We start from the raw sequence: 16,107 nt of genomic DNA, 5'->3' as shown, positions 1-16,107 counted from the left end.
TTACAATTAAAACATCTGTTAAAAACACAATAAAAAATACAGCGAGGACAGAGCGGTGGGCTAATACATGATGTGGGGGGCAGTCATTCTGTGGCCGGGCACTTTTATTCAGAAATGGCCTGCCGGAAGAGATCCGTCTTGACAGCTTTTTAAAAGCTGTCTAAGCTGGCAATTTGACAGATCTCGTCCGGCAGACCGTTCCATAGTTTGGGAGCAATTGCAGAGAAGGTCCTCTGGGAGGTAGCAGTTAGTCTGGTTTTTAAAGGCTGCAATAGATTCCTCCCAAAGGACCTGGGGGTGCGGAGCGGATTATATGGAAACAGGCGATCCCTCAAATAGGTTGGGCCCAAACCATGTAGGGCTTTAAAGGTTATAACCAACACCTTGTACTGTGCCTGGAAACTAATAGGCAGCCAGTGAAGAGATTTTGAGATGGGTTTTATTCGGTCACTCCTAGTTTTTCTGGCAACCAGCCTGGCTGCCATATTTTGCACTACTTGAAGTTTCCAGACTACACACAAGGGTAGCCCCATGTAGAGCGCATTACAGAAATCCAGTTAGACTGATTAAAATTAATCTGGAAGTCAAAATTATCTAGACTCTAGAGGCTAGTTGCAGAAAATAATGAGAAAGAAAATGGATCTCAGTCCTGTAGAGTTACTGGAGGTTAAAACATGTTGATCACAAGAGCTTTACTTCCGGAGAGTTACTTAATCAGTGAATCATATGGAAGAGATTTAGTAAAACCTGTCGTCATCATCATCATCAGTATTATCTTTGTTGTCATTTCTATAGCATCATCTATGTACTTGGCCATTTACAAAGAACAGGTTTAATAGGGTGCTGTCCTAAAGAGCACGAGCTTACAAAACCATTGCTTTCCTTATGTTGCATATTCATTGTAGAGACAATATAAAACACTGATATTCTTAATATCCCTTTAAATCAGGGTCCACTTCATCAAGTAATGGATCTTTCTATGACTATTTGACTATACTTGCTGTTGTGCTTTAAAAATTTATGGTTTGGGGTTTGCTCTTTTATTTGCCAACTTGAGCCAAATCTGTGTCCAAAACAGAAGGCTGAGTGATGAAAAAAATGTAAAATGGCAGTACAGAGTGGGACACAGCAGTCTTTCACCCTAAGTATCTTCATGCAAATAATGAGATGGTGAGAAACAAAGATTCTGCTTTTCCATATACCAGGTAGTTTTTTTGAATGCTTTTAAAGTGAAATATGCATATATCTGGACAGGGTGCCCACTAAAAAGTAAAAAATATAACCAGCTTTAATAAAATGTAAGCATGATCATCAAGTAAAGGTATTAAATGACAGAGCAAAGTGTTTGTGGTTAGATAGTAGTATAAAAAAGTGCATTATCCTAGCCTGAGCCCTTGGGGATAGAAGACCTGAGCTACTCTCACTTGGTTTAGGGCATGGTAGGAACTGTGCAACCCTGACTCCTACCTTCTCACCCCAGGTTTTTTAACTGTGTGAAAAACTATTTTAGCCACACACAAGATGCCCTCTAGGGTGTGTGGTTTAGGCTGTGAACACTGTTTTCCCCACCCTTTTATGCCCACCAAAAAGCATAAAAATAAGCAGAAGTGACTTCTAGTTGCCTGAAATGTCACTTCTGATTGGCACTGGATGTGCTGATATGACTTATTAAGAGGTGAGGAAGAGCTGAAAATGTCCCGCCAAGGTACCCACCCTTGCTTTAGGGTCATAGAAGACCATGGGATATTTCCCTGACTGAAACAAAGCGTAGCTAGCAATTTTCCTCACTCGTTCTTTGCATAAGATGCACAAAATGGAATATTGCTCAGTTTTTAGCTTCATTGATCTCTGGCCCTTGTAATTCTCTTGTAGTACGGAATCTAAAACTATTTAAACCAAAACATTACCTTTGGGCTGTATGTGTTTCCAGTGTCAGCTCACTGGGCATTAAGAGAATGAGTGAACTTTGCAGCCTGTTGAGGGCCTGCTATTTTCATGAAGGGTCTGCAAGACGTTTTCCAATTCTCTGACCAATTTAGATCCCAGTTTTGACATATGTTCACCACATTGTGCTGGAAAATACTTTGGATTTGTCCATCCTTCCCCATTTGATCCATTGGTTTGATAAAATAATGTTACAATGGAGAAATAACTTTTGAGAGCAGAATATTGATCATCTTGTGATCCATGTTAAAAGAGAGGCAGAACCTTATTTACTGGAGCACAGAAAATAAATACATGATTATTTCTTTTAAGGATTTCATTTGGTTCCATACACACTTATAACATAAATAGTTAATATAGTAGTTAAAATTTTGTTTTCTTCCTTCCTTGTACAACACAGGTGGTGTATAAAGACATAAGTTACACAGAGCCAAACTGACTAATATCCACCAAGTTTGTTTGCTAGCTCCTTGTGTTTATATGTTTTCCTTGCTTGACTTGCCATTAAATCAGTTTTCTCTTCTTTGGTAACAAACTGACATTTCTTGTGCATTGCCACTAGCTTTCTAACTTAGCATTTTGCTGTTCTAGCATTCCCAGCTACTGCAAGAAGACTGTCTCAGATGCTGCAACTGTAATATATTATCTTTTGCAGCAAAGGAATGAAAACTAAGCTTTGTCAGACAGAAGGATAAAATAACATCTCTAGTTTATATTCATCAGTTGGCTAACTGCATTGCTTCACGGGACTTGATTTTAACTGAAAGAAACCAATATCCAGCTTAAGGCTGATTCATGAATTAGCATCTGGCTTTACTGAAAATTTTTTAATTGTGATTTCTAACTGAAACGTGCTTTACTTCCTAGTCTTGTGTTTTGGGGGCTTTAACTTGATATGACACAGAGTAGTTGCTGCCTGTTCTGTGCAGAACAGATGCTTTGTATGCATTTGTCTTGATTGTATGTTCACAGTGATATTGAAATATTAACAAAGCCCTTGACTAGGCACCTAAGATATTAACCAGCTTCAACAGATCATGCGCCTGACGGGGACACCCCCTGCATATCTCATTAACAGGATGCCCAGCCATGAGGTGAGATCTAACAGGGTGTGCATCATGATCTGCAGTTCAGAATATTCCCTCACTTATGCTCTCATATATGAACAGCAATAATGTCAACAAATATGGAAAACAAAGCGATGGCCAGCAGACTGGAAATGCTTGTTATACATACCAATCCACAAGAAAGGAGATGCAAAAGACTGCAGCAACTATAGGACAATAGCATTAATCTCACAGGCAAGCAAAAACATTCTCAAAATTCTGCAGCATAGACTCCAACCATACATGGAGAGAGAAATTCCAGAGGTGCAAGCAGGATTCAGAAAAGGAAAGGGTGCTAGGGACCACATTGCAAACATGTGATGGCTAATGGAGTGCACCAAAGAATTCCAAAAATGAATCAGCATGTGTTTTATAGACTATAGCAAAGCATTTGATTGTACTGTATAGATCATAAAAAAACTATGGAATGCACTCAAAGACATGGGCATGCCATTACATCTGATAGTCCTGATGAGGAATCTGTACCAAGGACAAGAGGCGATCATCAGAACAAAATTCGGGGAAACAGAGTGGTTCCCAATAGGCAAAGGGGTCAGGCAAGACTGCATCCTATCACCTTACTTGTTTAACTTATATGCTGAAAAGAGTGAGCACAAAGAATTATATCTGCTGATATTTTCATAAGAAAAGTAGAGTGAGAATCAGAAAAATGAAGAGGGAAGATAGGAAGAAGCAACATTAACAACTTAGGATATGCAGACGACACCATAATATTAGCAGAAGTCATTCAGGAATTGGAACAGTTAATAAGGAAGGTCAAAGATGAAAGTGCAAAAGGAGATCTGATGCTGAACATAAAACAAAATTAATGACCACAGAAGAAATACACAAATTCAATCTACTGTATATACTCATGTATAAGTCTAGAAATTTAGGTCAAAGAATTGACCCAAAAAACCTGAGTTAACTTATCCATGGGTCAATTTAAATACTGTATCTGAACTCTTATTTAAAAGAAGGAACCATCCCCTGGTGAAAGGGGTATAACCTGTCCTGGAAGCACTGCCACCCCTGCCACTCTCTCATCCATTTAGCCTTAAGAGTGAGCACAAAGAATTATATCTGCTGATATTTTGTAACTTCTTTGACATTGTTTTGCTTTGCTTCATCCTTTAGATGCTTCGTTATATGCCCCTAAATTTTGCCCTCGACTTATCCATGAGGTCGACTTATAGTCGAGTATATACAGTAGACAACAATGAAATTGAAATAGTTAAAGAATTCCCATATCTAGGATCAAACATTGACCAGAATGGAGACTGCAGTCAACAAAGACGACTAGGAATGGGAAGGGCAGCTGTGAAACAACTGGAAAAGATACTGAAGAGTAAAGACACAACTGAGCACTAAAGTCAGAATCATTCGTGCCATTGTGTTCCCAATTACCGTGTATGGATGTGAGAGCTGGATTGTGAAAGAAGCAGACAGAAAAGCAACTCATTTGAAATGTGGTGCTGGAGAAGAGTACTTAGGATACCATAGACAGCCAAGAAGACAAACAAATGGGTTCTTGAACAGATCAGACCAGGGCTCTCCTTGGAAGCACAGATGATCAAGTTGAGACTATCATACTATATAACTAGAAAAAAAAATAATGCTAGGAAAGGTAGAGGGTAGAAGAAAGAGAGGAAGGCCACAAACCAGATGGATAGACTCAATCAGGGGTTGTGGGCAAGGGCTTGCAGGATCTGGCCAGGGCAGTGGAAGATAGGGATTCTTGGAGATGTCTCATCCATGGGGTCGCCATGAGTCGGAACTGACTCAAGGGCAGCTAACAACAATACATCATCTTATACAGGTTTTCTTTCAAATCACTGCACAATGTAAAGTTTAAGTCTTTAAACCACATTTCCCCCCTACATCCATGTGAAAATTATGCCTAAAATTTTGTGCCCACCTTATCTTATACTCTTTTACAGGTTGATCAGCTTTCTCTAATTTCAGAAGACATTTATAGTCGCCCCTCCAAGACCACAAAATTGAAATCTGTGGACTTGGAAATCCACGGAGGGGCAACTGCCATTAACTTTAATGGGACATGTGCCCGCAGCACACACACACACCCTGCATGCATGCACCCCATTCAAACCTATGGATCTTGAATATGCACGAGATTTGGAACTTGGAGGGGGGGGGTCCGGAAAGGATCCCCTGCAAGTTCCAGGAGACAACTGTATACACTATTTAATTACGTAGTCAGTACTCTAAATAAAACCCATTTTCTCTAAGTTCTATGGCTTCTTTTCTCTTGTCTTTATTAAATCTGTCCTTAAGTCACAAATAAGCAAACCAATTACAGGGCTCCCCCGGGTTACGAATTTAATTCGTTCCGCGGCGCCATTCGTAACCCGAAAAGCATTCGCAAGCCGAAGCCCCATAGGCGCTAATGGGGAAAAGCCGCGATTTGGTGCGAAAAAGCGCCGAAAAGCACCAAAAAATTTTTCGTAACCCGAAATAACCTTCGTAACCCGGAACAGTTTTTTTTTAATGGATTTTTTTCGTAACCCGGAAATTTCATAACGCGGCGCATTCGTATCCCGGGGTACCAGTGTAATATCTTTTCCATTCATAATAATCATATCTTGATTTAAACTTCCAGCTGTCTTGTTAAAAATGCAAAAGTTCATCATAAAGCAACCATTTCCAATTTTTAACATATTTGTTCTTTTAATAAGCTTCCTGCAGTCAGATGGCTAATATTATCTTGGAAAAGAGTATCTATTTATATTTATACTAAACTCGTAGGAATTTAATACTATTACATATTTTTAAAATCAGCATGTCTCTTAACTTTATCATATGAAAGATAACCATGCCAACCAAATCTTAAACGATGGGCTTCAAGTTCCAAGAGTCTTACTTCTCTAAACAATTTCCATTCCTTCAACCTTGAAAACAAACAAAACAAAATACCCAGAACAAAAAGCAGGTCTTGTAATACAATTTGACACTGAGGACTGCCAAGCTGCTCCTTTCCTTAGCATTGTACAGTATTTTAGATTTTAGTCTAGGTATCTTTGCCTACCAGATAAATCTAGAAATCTCTTTCTACTGTTGCACAAAAGGTACTGTTTCTTATGACAGGGTTCACTTGAAAATGAAATAAAAATCTCTTTTAATTTATTTCTTTGCGATTGTAACTCCTAAATGTTTAACCACCACCACCACCCATTTTCAACTTTAAAATCTGAAAGAGCAGTTAATTCATTATTCTCTTCTGAAGTCATATTTTTAGTCAGGAATTTTGTTTTATCGCAGTTCACTTGAAACCTGGAATATGTCTGAAATACCTTATTTTTTTTTTCCAAAAGAGGTTTCATTGAGTCCAATGGGTTTTGTGTCATTATCACAAGATGATCAGCATAAACTCTCCCTTTATACTGTGCCTAATTCTGTCATCTTGTCTGATATCTCTCAGTAGGGTCTCTAGTGACACTATAAATGGTAAAAGTGAGTGGGGACAACCCTGTCTAGTCCCCTTTTGTATTTCAGTCATTCTTATTGAGTTGCCATTTTCTAAAATCTGGGCTTTCTGAACTGATTAAATTGTCTATTGCCCAAATAATATTTTCACCTGAGTCCATTTTCTCCAGTACTTCCAGGAAGAAAGTAATTATGGAAATATTATCAAATGCATTCTCAATATCTAGAGCAATCAAAACAGCCTCTTTGCCATTATGTTGATCCAAGAATACATTAATGTTAAGAATAGTTATTACAGTGAGCCCTTGATATCTTTGGATGTTCAAATCCCCTTAAATACAGTGGCATAGTAAACTGGTGTCCCCTATATAAAATGGCAAAATCAAGGTTTGCTTTTTGGGGGTTATATATTTTAAAAATATTTTCAAGCCATGGATGCTGGAATCTGTGGATAAAAAATCCACAGATAAGGAGCATTAACTACGGATTAATGATAGTACATTATTCCTTAATTGTCTTTTTAGCCAAAAAAAAAAAAAATACTGGTTTTCATGATTATTCTAAGAAATATTTTTTCTTGCCAAGATGGTAGTAAATATTTTATCATTATTGTTTAGTAGTGAGATAGGTATATATATAGGTATATATATAGGTAATTGTTTGTTAATGCCTCATCTGTATTTTCTTTATGAATCACTGTAATTTCTCCAGGAATCAGTCACCCACACTTTTTCTAATAGTTCATCACACACCATTTTTAATGGTTGAAGTAGTTCATCTTCAAATTTCTTTTAATATGCTGCAGGTAGTCCATCTGGGCCTCACACTTATCCAGATTATGGCTTCAATAATTTCCATAGTTGTCCCAAGTTCATTCAAACTACTGTATGCGTTTGTTCAAGGCATAATTTGTCAGATTGAAGTTTATTCAAATAGTTTTCCATATCTGAGAGTTTCTCTGTAAGGTTTTTAATATTTTCATATTAACCATTAAAAATTGATATCCCTTGCTGGTCTATCTGATGTTTTCTTTATCATTTCCTTCTTCAACTTATAAGAAAGCTACTTCCCAGGTTAATTTGTAAATCAAAGTTGAAGATTTCTGAGTCTTAAAGACAAGCATATGTATAACCCATTATAATATTAAAGTCTGGATACATGAACATGTGCAATTGTGTCAAGGTCTCCCTTCTCTTGAGTAAGTGGCAATTGTTACACTATATTTAACTAGTAACAAGCTTTCTTTTTTTGAGGAGACTCTTGTCTTAATATAATTCCATGCTCTTAGGTTGTCTAGTTAGATCTGTCGATGTGGTGTTCTATTGCTTGATACAATGAAAGAGAATTTGAATGGCATCTCCTTTTTAGTACATTTCATTAGGAATGTTTCTGTTGACTTAGTATTTAGGTGCATTAAGGGTGTGTGGGTGCCACTGCTGTCTTACAAGAACTCATCCTTGCTTGCAGACCTCCACTATATAGATAACTGTGCTCATCCAGTTTTATGTAACGCATAAGGCACAAATTCCAGTACTTGTTATTAACAGCATCCCTCACACTCTGGTGAGTATGAATGAGAAGCTTAAAGAAATGATTCTTGAAGAACTAAAATATGCTCAGGAAAAAAATCCACACGTAAGTGCTCATGAGTAACAGTTAAAATTGTATTTCCCTCTCCCCTTGCAGGCAAGAAACTACATACAGTCTTTGTCTTACATGCCGAAGATGAATTTTGAAAATGTATTTATTGGTGCCAATCCACTTGGTAAGACTAGCAACTGTTTCATTGCCATATGGAATACAATAATCATTCATTAAAATGGTAAATGTCTTTTGGAATGGTACAGTATGTTGATGCATTAATGTAGAGGTTTTTTATCCATAAGGTGGAGATGCCATTAAGTCAATTGGAACAGAAAGGGCTTCTAGGTAGAATTCCCTTCTGAAACAGAATTCTGATACTGTAACTGTTTGTCTTGTTTCTTGCCATCTTTTCAGTATTATTGGTTTCTTTACAGGAGGGCAGCAGGGGAAGAAGGGCCGGGTGGGGGGGGGGGCAGTGAGGAAAAAAGCGGACAGCAGGGTGCTTAGTACTGGCATGCAAGAAAAACAAGGGGAACCAGAAGCCTTTGGGACCATGGAAGAGATGAACAGAGGAGAGGTGGCAAAAAGCAGCTTTTACAGCTGGGACCCGCCATAGGCTTTGTGAGCTTTGCTTGGACTTGCTGGCAGGTTTTATAAGGTCAGCATGGGTGAGATGGAGGAGCAGGCCTGAGCTGCTGCCACAGCTGCAATCCAACATGGGAGGTTGAGAATGAGGAGGAGGAGGAGACATTGACAGACTGGGCATGGCTGAGGTAGATGCTGCTGGCCAGCTGACTGCTACACAGACAGTAGACCTAACATTAAGAAATAAGCATTGGAGGGGCACTACAGTTGTCACACAGGAGGAAAGGAGATGGTAAGCCAAAATGGTTTGGGGACCATTGGTTTAGGGGCATAATATTACCATTATATCACCTTGAACGTCACTGATAATTGCCTGGTTTTGGAAACTAAACAGGGTTGGGCTTGGTTAATACTTGAATAGGAGGCCACCTTGGAATACTTGGGTTCCCCAAAAGGCTAGGAATGTATCCTATCTGAAACCCTAGAGAGCCACTTCTAGTTAGAGTTGTCAATACTGAGCTTGACGTACAAAGGGTCCAACTTAATACAGTCGGCCCTTCTTATACACGGATTTTTTATACACGGATTCAAGCATACACGGTTTGAAAATGTTCAAAAAAAGTATAAATTTCAAATATCACACCTTGATTTCCCATGTTTTATAAGGGACACCATTTTGCTATGTCATTATATTTAATGGGACTTGAGCATACACGGATTTTGTTATACACGGGGATCTTGGAACCAAACGCCAGCGTATAACAAGGGTCCACTATACAAGACAATTTCTAATGTATATGTTATGTACAACACTTGCTTCTCAAGTAGGTTTTAAATAGTAAAATACTGTCATTAGGAGACTTTAGCATTTCTCATACTGCTAGGTATAGATCCTGATCTAGCTGAGTTTTTAATTGACTTTTTATATTTAACCTTCCGTCCCCTTTTTTTCTTTCATGGTGTTCCTGAAGCTGTGGACTTGCTAGAGAAGATGCTTGTGCTGGACACAGACAAACGAATCACTGCTGCTGAAGCTTTGGCCCATGGTTACTTTGCTCAGTATCATGACCCAGATGATGAACCAGTGGCAGATCCCTATGATCAGTCCTTTGAAAGCAGAGAACTAGATATAGAGGAATGGAAAAGTAAGTGTCCTAGGGAGACTGAGCTGGTGAACCAAGTTTTGACAGGTCCCATTCATTAACATTATATTCACACTCCGTGTTGTAAGAACAAAACCTGATAGGTGGGCGTCCAATCCAACAGTACTGTCCCTTCAGCATTAGCATTTCCTATTTATCAAAGAAAATAGCACTTTTCCAGTTGTGCATCATCAAAATAATGGTTCTAGGCCCTGATGAACTTTACTAATGGTGCACAACTCACCTTCCATATTTCCATGTGCTCTGTGCTGTCCGTTTACAGTAGTTTCCCCAGTTTGGAAATTCTGTGCCTTAAAAAAAGTGTGAGGTGGTGATGGATGAGGAGCCTTCAAGCTGACTGAATGAGATTACCTGGGCAATTATTATGGGCAGCATAATGTCATTGTGCAATTAATATGAGTTGTCTATGTGAAGTTAGAAACAGATTGGGCAGAGGGTGGCTCTTTCTTCAAAAGAGTGCCAGCATATGAAGATGCTATTAATAACAAGTGAAGTCTTTTGTGAAAGGTTCCCTTGCTTTTTCTTCTCAGTTATCTATCAAGTGGCTCCTCACAAAATCATAGTCTAATTTAATAGCTCCAGTGTCAGCCCATTACAAACCTCTTGAATACACATGTCCACAATGTAAATCACTTAGAACTAGCTAGGAAGGACAAACTCCATATTCGAATTTAGAGTAATAGTTGATTTTGAGAACTGAAATTGAGTTGAGTAAATATATCTCAAGGTGGGAGATGGGGGTGATAATTGTTACCTGATAGCTAAAGTCTGTACCTCTTTTTCCTCTAGGCCTGACCTATGATGAAGTAGTTAGCTTTGTGCCACCGCCGCTTGACCAAGAGGAAATGGAGTCCTGAGAATCTGTTTATCTTTGTTCCATATCACTGTGAGGAGAAGGCCTTTTTCATAAGGATTCTCCATATATCATTCAAGTGCCTCTTGCCATGAAGATTCTCCTTGGTGGAGGGGGAGGGTTTTTTGTGTTTTTGTGTATGCTGAATGGAGGGTTGAGGAGGAAGAGGAGGAAGATTTGGAGGAAAGTATTTATGCAGTAACTGTATAAATAATTTGCATGTTCTCTTGTATTTTTGTATACAGTTTGGGACATGCTTCTGAAAACCTGTTTGCTTTTTAGCCTTTACAGTTGGCAACCAGCTTTCACTGCTCTGGGTCAAGGCAGACATTATGCAGGGAAGCTGAGATTTCTCAGTAGTAATTTCTTGCCATTAAATGGTTCTCCTACCAAGAAAAGACTTAGATAATGGAAACTGAACTATTACTTGAACTGTGCCCTCTACTTTCTAAGATGAGAGAACAGAGGGTAAGGGATGTCTTTCCATTCCATGCCATGCCAGCTGCTTTACACCCAAAGCCTCTTCCCAGTATTTTGTACAGCAGGAAGGATGATGCCATGAATGGCTATCTGTCTCTTGGCAGCTTTTTGTCTGAAACAGTGTAAAAACATTTAAAAATAAAGACGTTTGTGCCTTAAATAACTGAGGGAAAATAGAGTCTGGGTTAATGCTATTAGCAGTGGACCTCTGAGCTTACTGCTTTCCAGGGTATGGGTCACAGGATACCCATGTGTGACTAATTGATGGCTGTGGCCAGGATACATTTCTTCCAATAATAGGATGTATCCCATATTAATTGAATTTAGTCATTTGTCTTTCTGTGCTGTCCAGCCCTGAGATGTCTCAGCAGTATCTCCATCACACGCCTGTTATTTTTGTGTATCTTCCTAATATGGAGCATGGGTTTGTGTACGTTGTAGCTGTGTGTGCATATAGAGGTGCTAGTATTTTCTTGGAGGCGGCACTGGGGAGGTAAATCAGCTAATTAATTGCTGGATTCAGTATCATAGTCTCATGAAGAATTGCAGCATCCATCTATTTTTATTCAACTTCATGTTGACATTCTGGGCACTTTTTGATGAAAGGGGGCTGATGACATGCACCTTTCTGGGAGCTTCCTTTTGGGGCTTTAAAAACGAATTCATTTATCAGCTTGCATTAGCCCAGCACAAGATTCATATCATTGTATTCATAGATAATAGAAATCAAGTAACCTTAAAATCTCCCTGATTAGGGACTTTGTGGGTGGGGGGGTCAGCAGTTCAAGTATTTTGTGTTCATCAGGTATTTTAGGTATCCAAGATCCTATTTTTAAAATATTTTCTGAAATTTATATAAATGCAGGTATCATGCATGGATTGTATGCCTGTCTCTGAAAGAGTGTGAAGCTTTGCAGTATTTTTGTCGTTCAGATGGATGTGGGATTTTTGTGTATTTATCCCTTTTGTACAGAAAAGCTGTAAAAGAAAAAAAGGCATGTGAATAATGAAGCCATCAGATCTTTCTTTTCTAGTGATCTCCCTTCAGGACAGTCCCTCTGTGGAAAAACCTAGGCTTGGGGTCTAGAGAGCAGCATTCCTTCATGCTTTTTGTTCGAGGCCTTCTTATTAAGACCAAACAAAATCAGCTCCCTCTGCTGGACCTGCGGTCTTGAATATTCAAATGGAAATGTAGATATACTCTGTAAAACATACAGGAAGATCATTTTTTCTCTGTCATTATATGTGTAAATGCTACCATGTGACTTTCATGCAGAAACACAACAAAAGGAATTTTAGGTGTATTTATGAATGGGATTATCTTCAAGAATGAGATTCTATGTGGGAGCTCCTCTGGAGTGCACTCCTTGTCGTTAGTGTGGTGCTGTTCTACTGCCTGAACTCTGGATGGAAAGTACAAACTATAGAGAGAATTCTGCATTTTTATGTATCTAGGAATTTTGCTCTAACTGGTTATGCCATATAGGATATCCCACATTGCCACTGGTTTTAAAATAAACCTATTTTTCAGACTTAATGGACTGTTGGTTATAAATTAATATTTCTTTATAATGAAGTTGTTTCTTTCATTTTGATGAAGCAACAATGATACAGGATGATTGATTCCTAGCACTACATGTACTAAACAAAAATAATTTTCATGATTGGCCACTGTGTGTGTGTTGGGTGGTAACTTGTGTTGCCTGTTCAAATACTGCCTTCACTTCCTCTATTTCTCTCCTCTGCACCAAACTGTTGCCAAATAAAAATGCAAAAACTAGTTTTGATGATTAAAAACTGTGTTTTACTAGCAACACTCCCAGGATTTTGTTAGTGACACCACCACCACCACCACTCAAGTTTTAGAAGGGTATATTTATCTATGAAAATGGGCTTCATAATCAATTGTGAAGAAACTAGTATTAGTGTATATTCTGCAAGATATTCTGCTTGCATATGTATAATTCAAACTACCAAATAAGCAATAACTTATTGAGCCCCTTTTTAAATTTGTATACAGAAAACAGGTGGGCATTGTTTAAGGAAAAGTTTAATGGTTACACTTTTTCTAAATATACATTTCATTTTATGTCAATGCTGCCTTTATCTTTAGTGTTTGACTTGACTATTTCATTGCTATTAAACATAGCAATCTTTGGAAAAAATGCATGTATGGTAAGAAGGGGTCAAAATTTAAGGCATTCTTGCAATATTGCATGTGCCTGAGCTTTTTTTGAAATACTGGTTGTATGCAAACAAGTTGCAATACTGTATTCTGAATTAGAGCAGGAGAGTAGAGTATACTTTTGTGGGAGGCCCTGCATAGAAGAAACTGGAACAAGGTTAGCAGCTAAAGCTGGGATTGGCAAAGTGCTTGGAATTCTGAAGACATCCACATTTTTTCCCTACTCTTTCAAAGAGACAGCTGCCTTCAGTGTAGAAGTGCAACACCAGGACGGCTCAAACTATTCTGCTTATTCTCACCAGCTTCATTTTCATATTAAGATTGTAATACATGGAATTGCTTACAGATCACATAAGAGACATTAATTCTAAAAGAGGAGCCTTTGCTATCAGTGGGACATATTATTATTATTATTATTATTATTACTCCAAGATTAGTCTGCCTCAGGTCTCGTTCCCACTATGATTTAAAGCAAATTGCCGATCCATTTATATGACTGTCATTCCCATTTGAAACCGGTTCTGATCCTAGTGTGATCGTTTTCAATCACGATGAAGCAAGGCAAACACAAACAACCCACTTTTTCCTGACACTGGTTCCTTGGCGGTTCTTTAGAAAATAATTGATTCTGAAGCGTATTCAACAAGTAGAAATGACAAATCTGAATTGAATCATTCTGGAAGGGAGGGACTAATGGCAGAGGGGTGTTTACCATCCCTCCTTAGTTTTTGGTAGCTCCACCTTCTATCCCCCTTTCAGCACTGACTTTGTGGTTGTGGTGTGACCTATGGGTGCTTTTTTTTAAAAAAAAAATCATAGAACATTCAATTCATTGATTTTGCAGAGGCGTAAGTAGCTGCAAAACCAATGAATCAAATCTTTGATTAATTTATTTAGAAAAAATATATATAAATGTTATGGAGACTTTTGAGGGTTTTAGCACTGTGCTCCTGAGCATCTCTTTGGGGAAAGCACCTTCTGAGCGATGCCTAGTGCCCACCAGTGCCTTCTCCCCACTCAGAGCCCGGGCTGTCGCTTATGACACTGATGACACACAGATGATTGACATGCATTTTGAAGCGGTGCAAACTAGTGGGGACGACAATCGTGTCAAAAAAGAAGCAATTACGAGGACATCATGAAAAGATCCGCTTTCATAGTGGGAACAATGGACCTTTTGGAATCAATTTACCAACATGGAGCGAAGGCAAATCCCAAACCGATTTAAATGTAAGCAGGAATGAGCCCTCGGAGGGCATTTTATAGCAACAGAACAATAAAAAATATGGGATATTTTATCAGGCAAAGTTTCATTGCACGAACTATGCCTGCCGCACCTGTTCCCTCTCTCCATCGTGGAAAACAAAGCCACATATAGAGGGGTTTACTGTTGGTCTGTAATCAAGGTACTAATCAATCTGCTTTACTTCCAGAACACTACTGCAACATACTGTATATGCTATTATTTTCATAATGCATTGTGTGCATTTAAAATAATCATGTTCTTTTAGCCTACTTCATCACATGGGTCTAATCTACACTGCAGAAATAATGTAGTTTGACAATGCCTTAATTGCCATGGCTCAGTGCTATGGAATTCTGGGATTTGTAAGATATTTAGCATTCTCTGTCAGAGCACTCTGGTGCCTCAACAAACTACAAGTCACGATAGTTAAAGTGATGTCAACCTACATTTCTGCAGTACATACAAGATCAAGGACTTGGAATAATACAAAAGTGAGTTCTGATGGCTTATTTGCAGGAGTTAGGAACTGAACATGTTCTGAGCACGGTCAACAAGTTTGCTGAGAACCAAAATTTGGTATTTAAGAACACTTAACGTTTGGTTTTGAATATGTAATCATCATAGTGTCATCTGCATATTTTAGATTGTTGATGTTCCTTCTCTCTTCACTCCTTCTAATTCTATACCTGATGACATCCTTTCAAATATTTAAATATGGATCTCTTAACCTCTTCCCCAGGCTAAACAAATCCAGCTCCCTAAGCCACTTCTCATAGGGCATGGTTTCCAGACCTTTCATCCTTTTTGGTTGCCCTCTGAACATGCTTCTGCTTCTCCATATCCTTGACTTGTAGTGTCCAGAACACAAGCAAAATACCATGGCACTATTACTTTCCTTGGTCTCTAGTCACTATACTCTTATTGAAGCAGCCTAGATTGCATTCGCTTTCTTAGCTGCCACATCACATTGCCGAATCATATTCAGCCTGTGGTCCACTAAGAGTCCTATATCCCTTTTGCATGTACTGCTGCCAAGCAATCTGTCCCCCATCCTATATCTCTGCATTCCATACATTTGTCCCTCTTGAAATTCATTCAAAATCTTGCTATCCAAGAATTCACTAGAAAACAATTGCTGCTTGAATAACTTCACAAATCACAAACTATTAATCCAGAGGACACTTCTTTCCCCTTTTGTCCTAGAATTAAGTGACCCTTGACCATCTATGTTGGAATTTCCTACTTTCTCTTGAAAATACTTAGAGCCTAGTGTTGGAAAAATGATCCACGCAACCACGCAAACACCTAGTACTACACAAGATCTGATTATACAGATAAACCTTTTTAGTGTCACCATACTTATAACCTCATTACTCTTTTGAAATATACTAACTCCCTCATATATATTCCATGCCAAGAAAGGCATTATAAAAAGATGCAACGTTAGCCTTTTACAAGAGTGTGTTATATAATGTGTGTAAATCAAATAATATTGGTCCAAAAATAGGTAAAGGTAT

The 16,107-nt window shown here is 38.5% G+C and overlaps 1 protein-coding gene across 3 annotated transcripts in view; it reads left to right on the top strand.

Annotated features, from left to right (window-relative positions):
* MAPK14 (mitogen-activated protein kinase 14) overlaps window positions 1-12,973 on the top strand; it is a 54,581-nt gene extending 41,608 nt beyond the window's left edge. Inside the window, exons 9-12 of one of the 3 annotated variants that reach the window (XM_042462590.1) lie at window positions 2,959-3,038; window positions 8,181-8,259; window positions 9,635-9,808; window positions 10,616-12,973. In XM_042462590.1, the coding sequence (XP_042318524.1) occupies window positions 2,959-3,038; window positions 8,181-8,259; window positions 9,635-9,808; window positions 10,616-10,683 (401 nt within the window). In that variant the 3' untranslated portion in view covers window positions 10,684-12,973. Of the gene's footprint in view, window positions 1-2,958; window positions 3,039-8,180; window positions 8,317-9,634; window positions 9,809-10,615 lie in introns of those variants that run through there. The other 2 variants (XM_042462589.1, XM_042462592.1) reach the window with 2 other exon arrangements.
* Window positions 12,974-16,107: the final 3,134 nt, after the last annotated feature.

Source organism: Sceloporus undulatus, chromosome 4, assembly GCF_019175285.1.
Source record: "Sceloporus undulatus isolate JIND9_A2432 ecotype Alabama chromosome 4, SceUnd_v1.1, whole genome shotgun sequence".
Lineage (NCBI taxonomy): Eukaryota > Metazoa > Chordata > Lepidosauria > Squamata > Phrynosomatidae > Sceloporus > Sceloporus undulatus.
The sequence above is the reverse complement of the archived record's forward strand: the minus strand, read 5'-3'. Positions and strand labels throughout refer to the sequence as shown.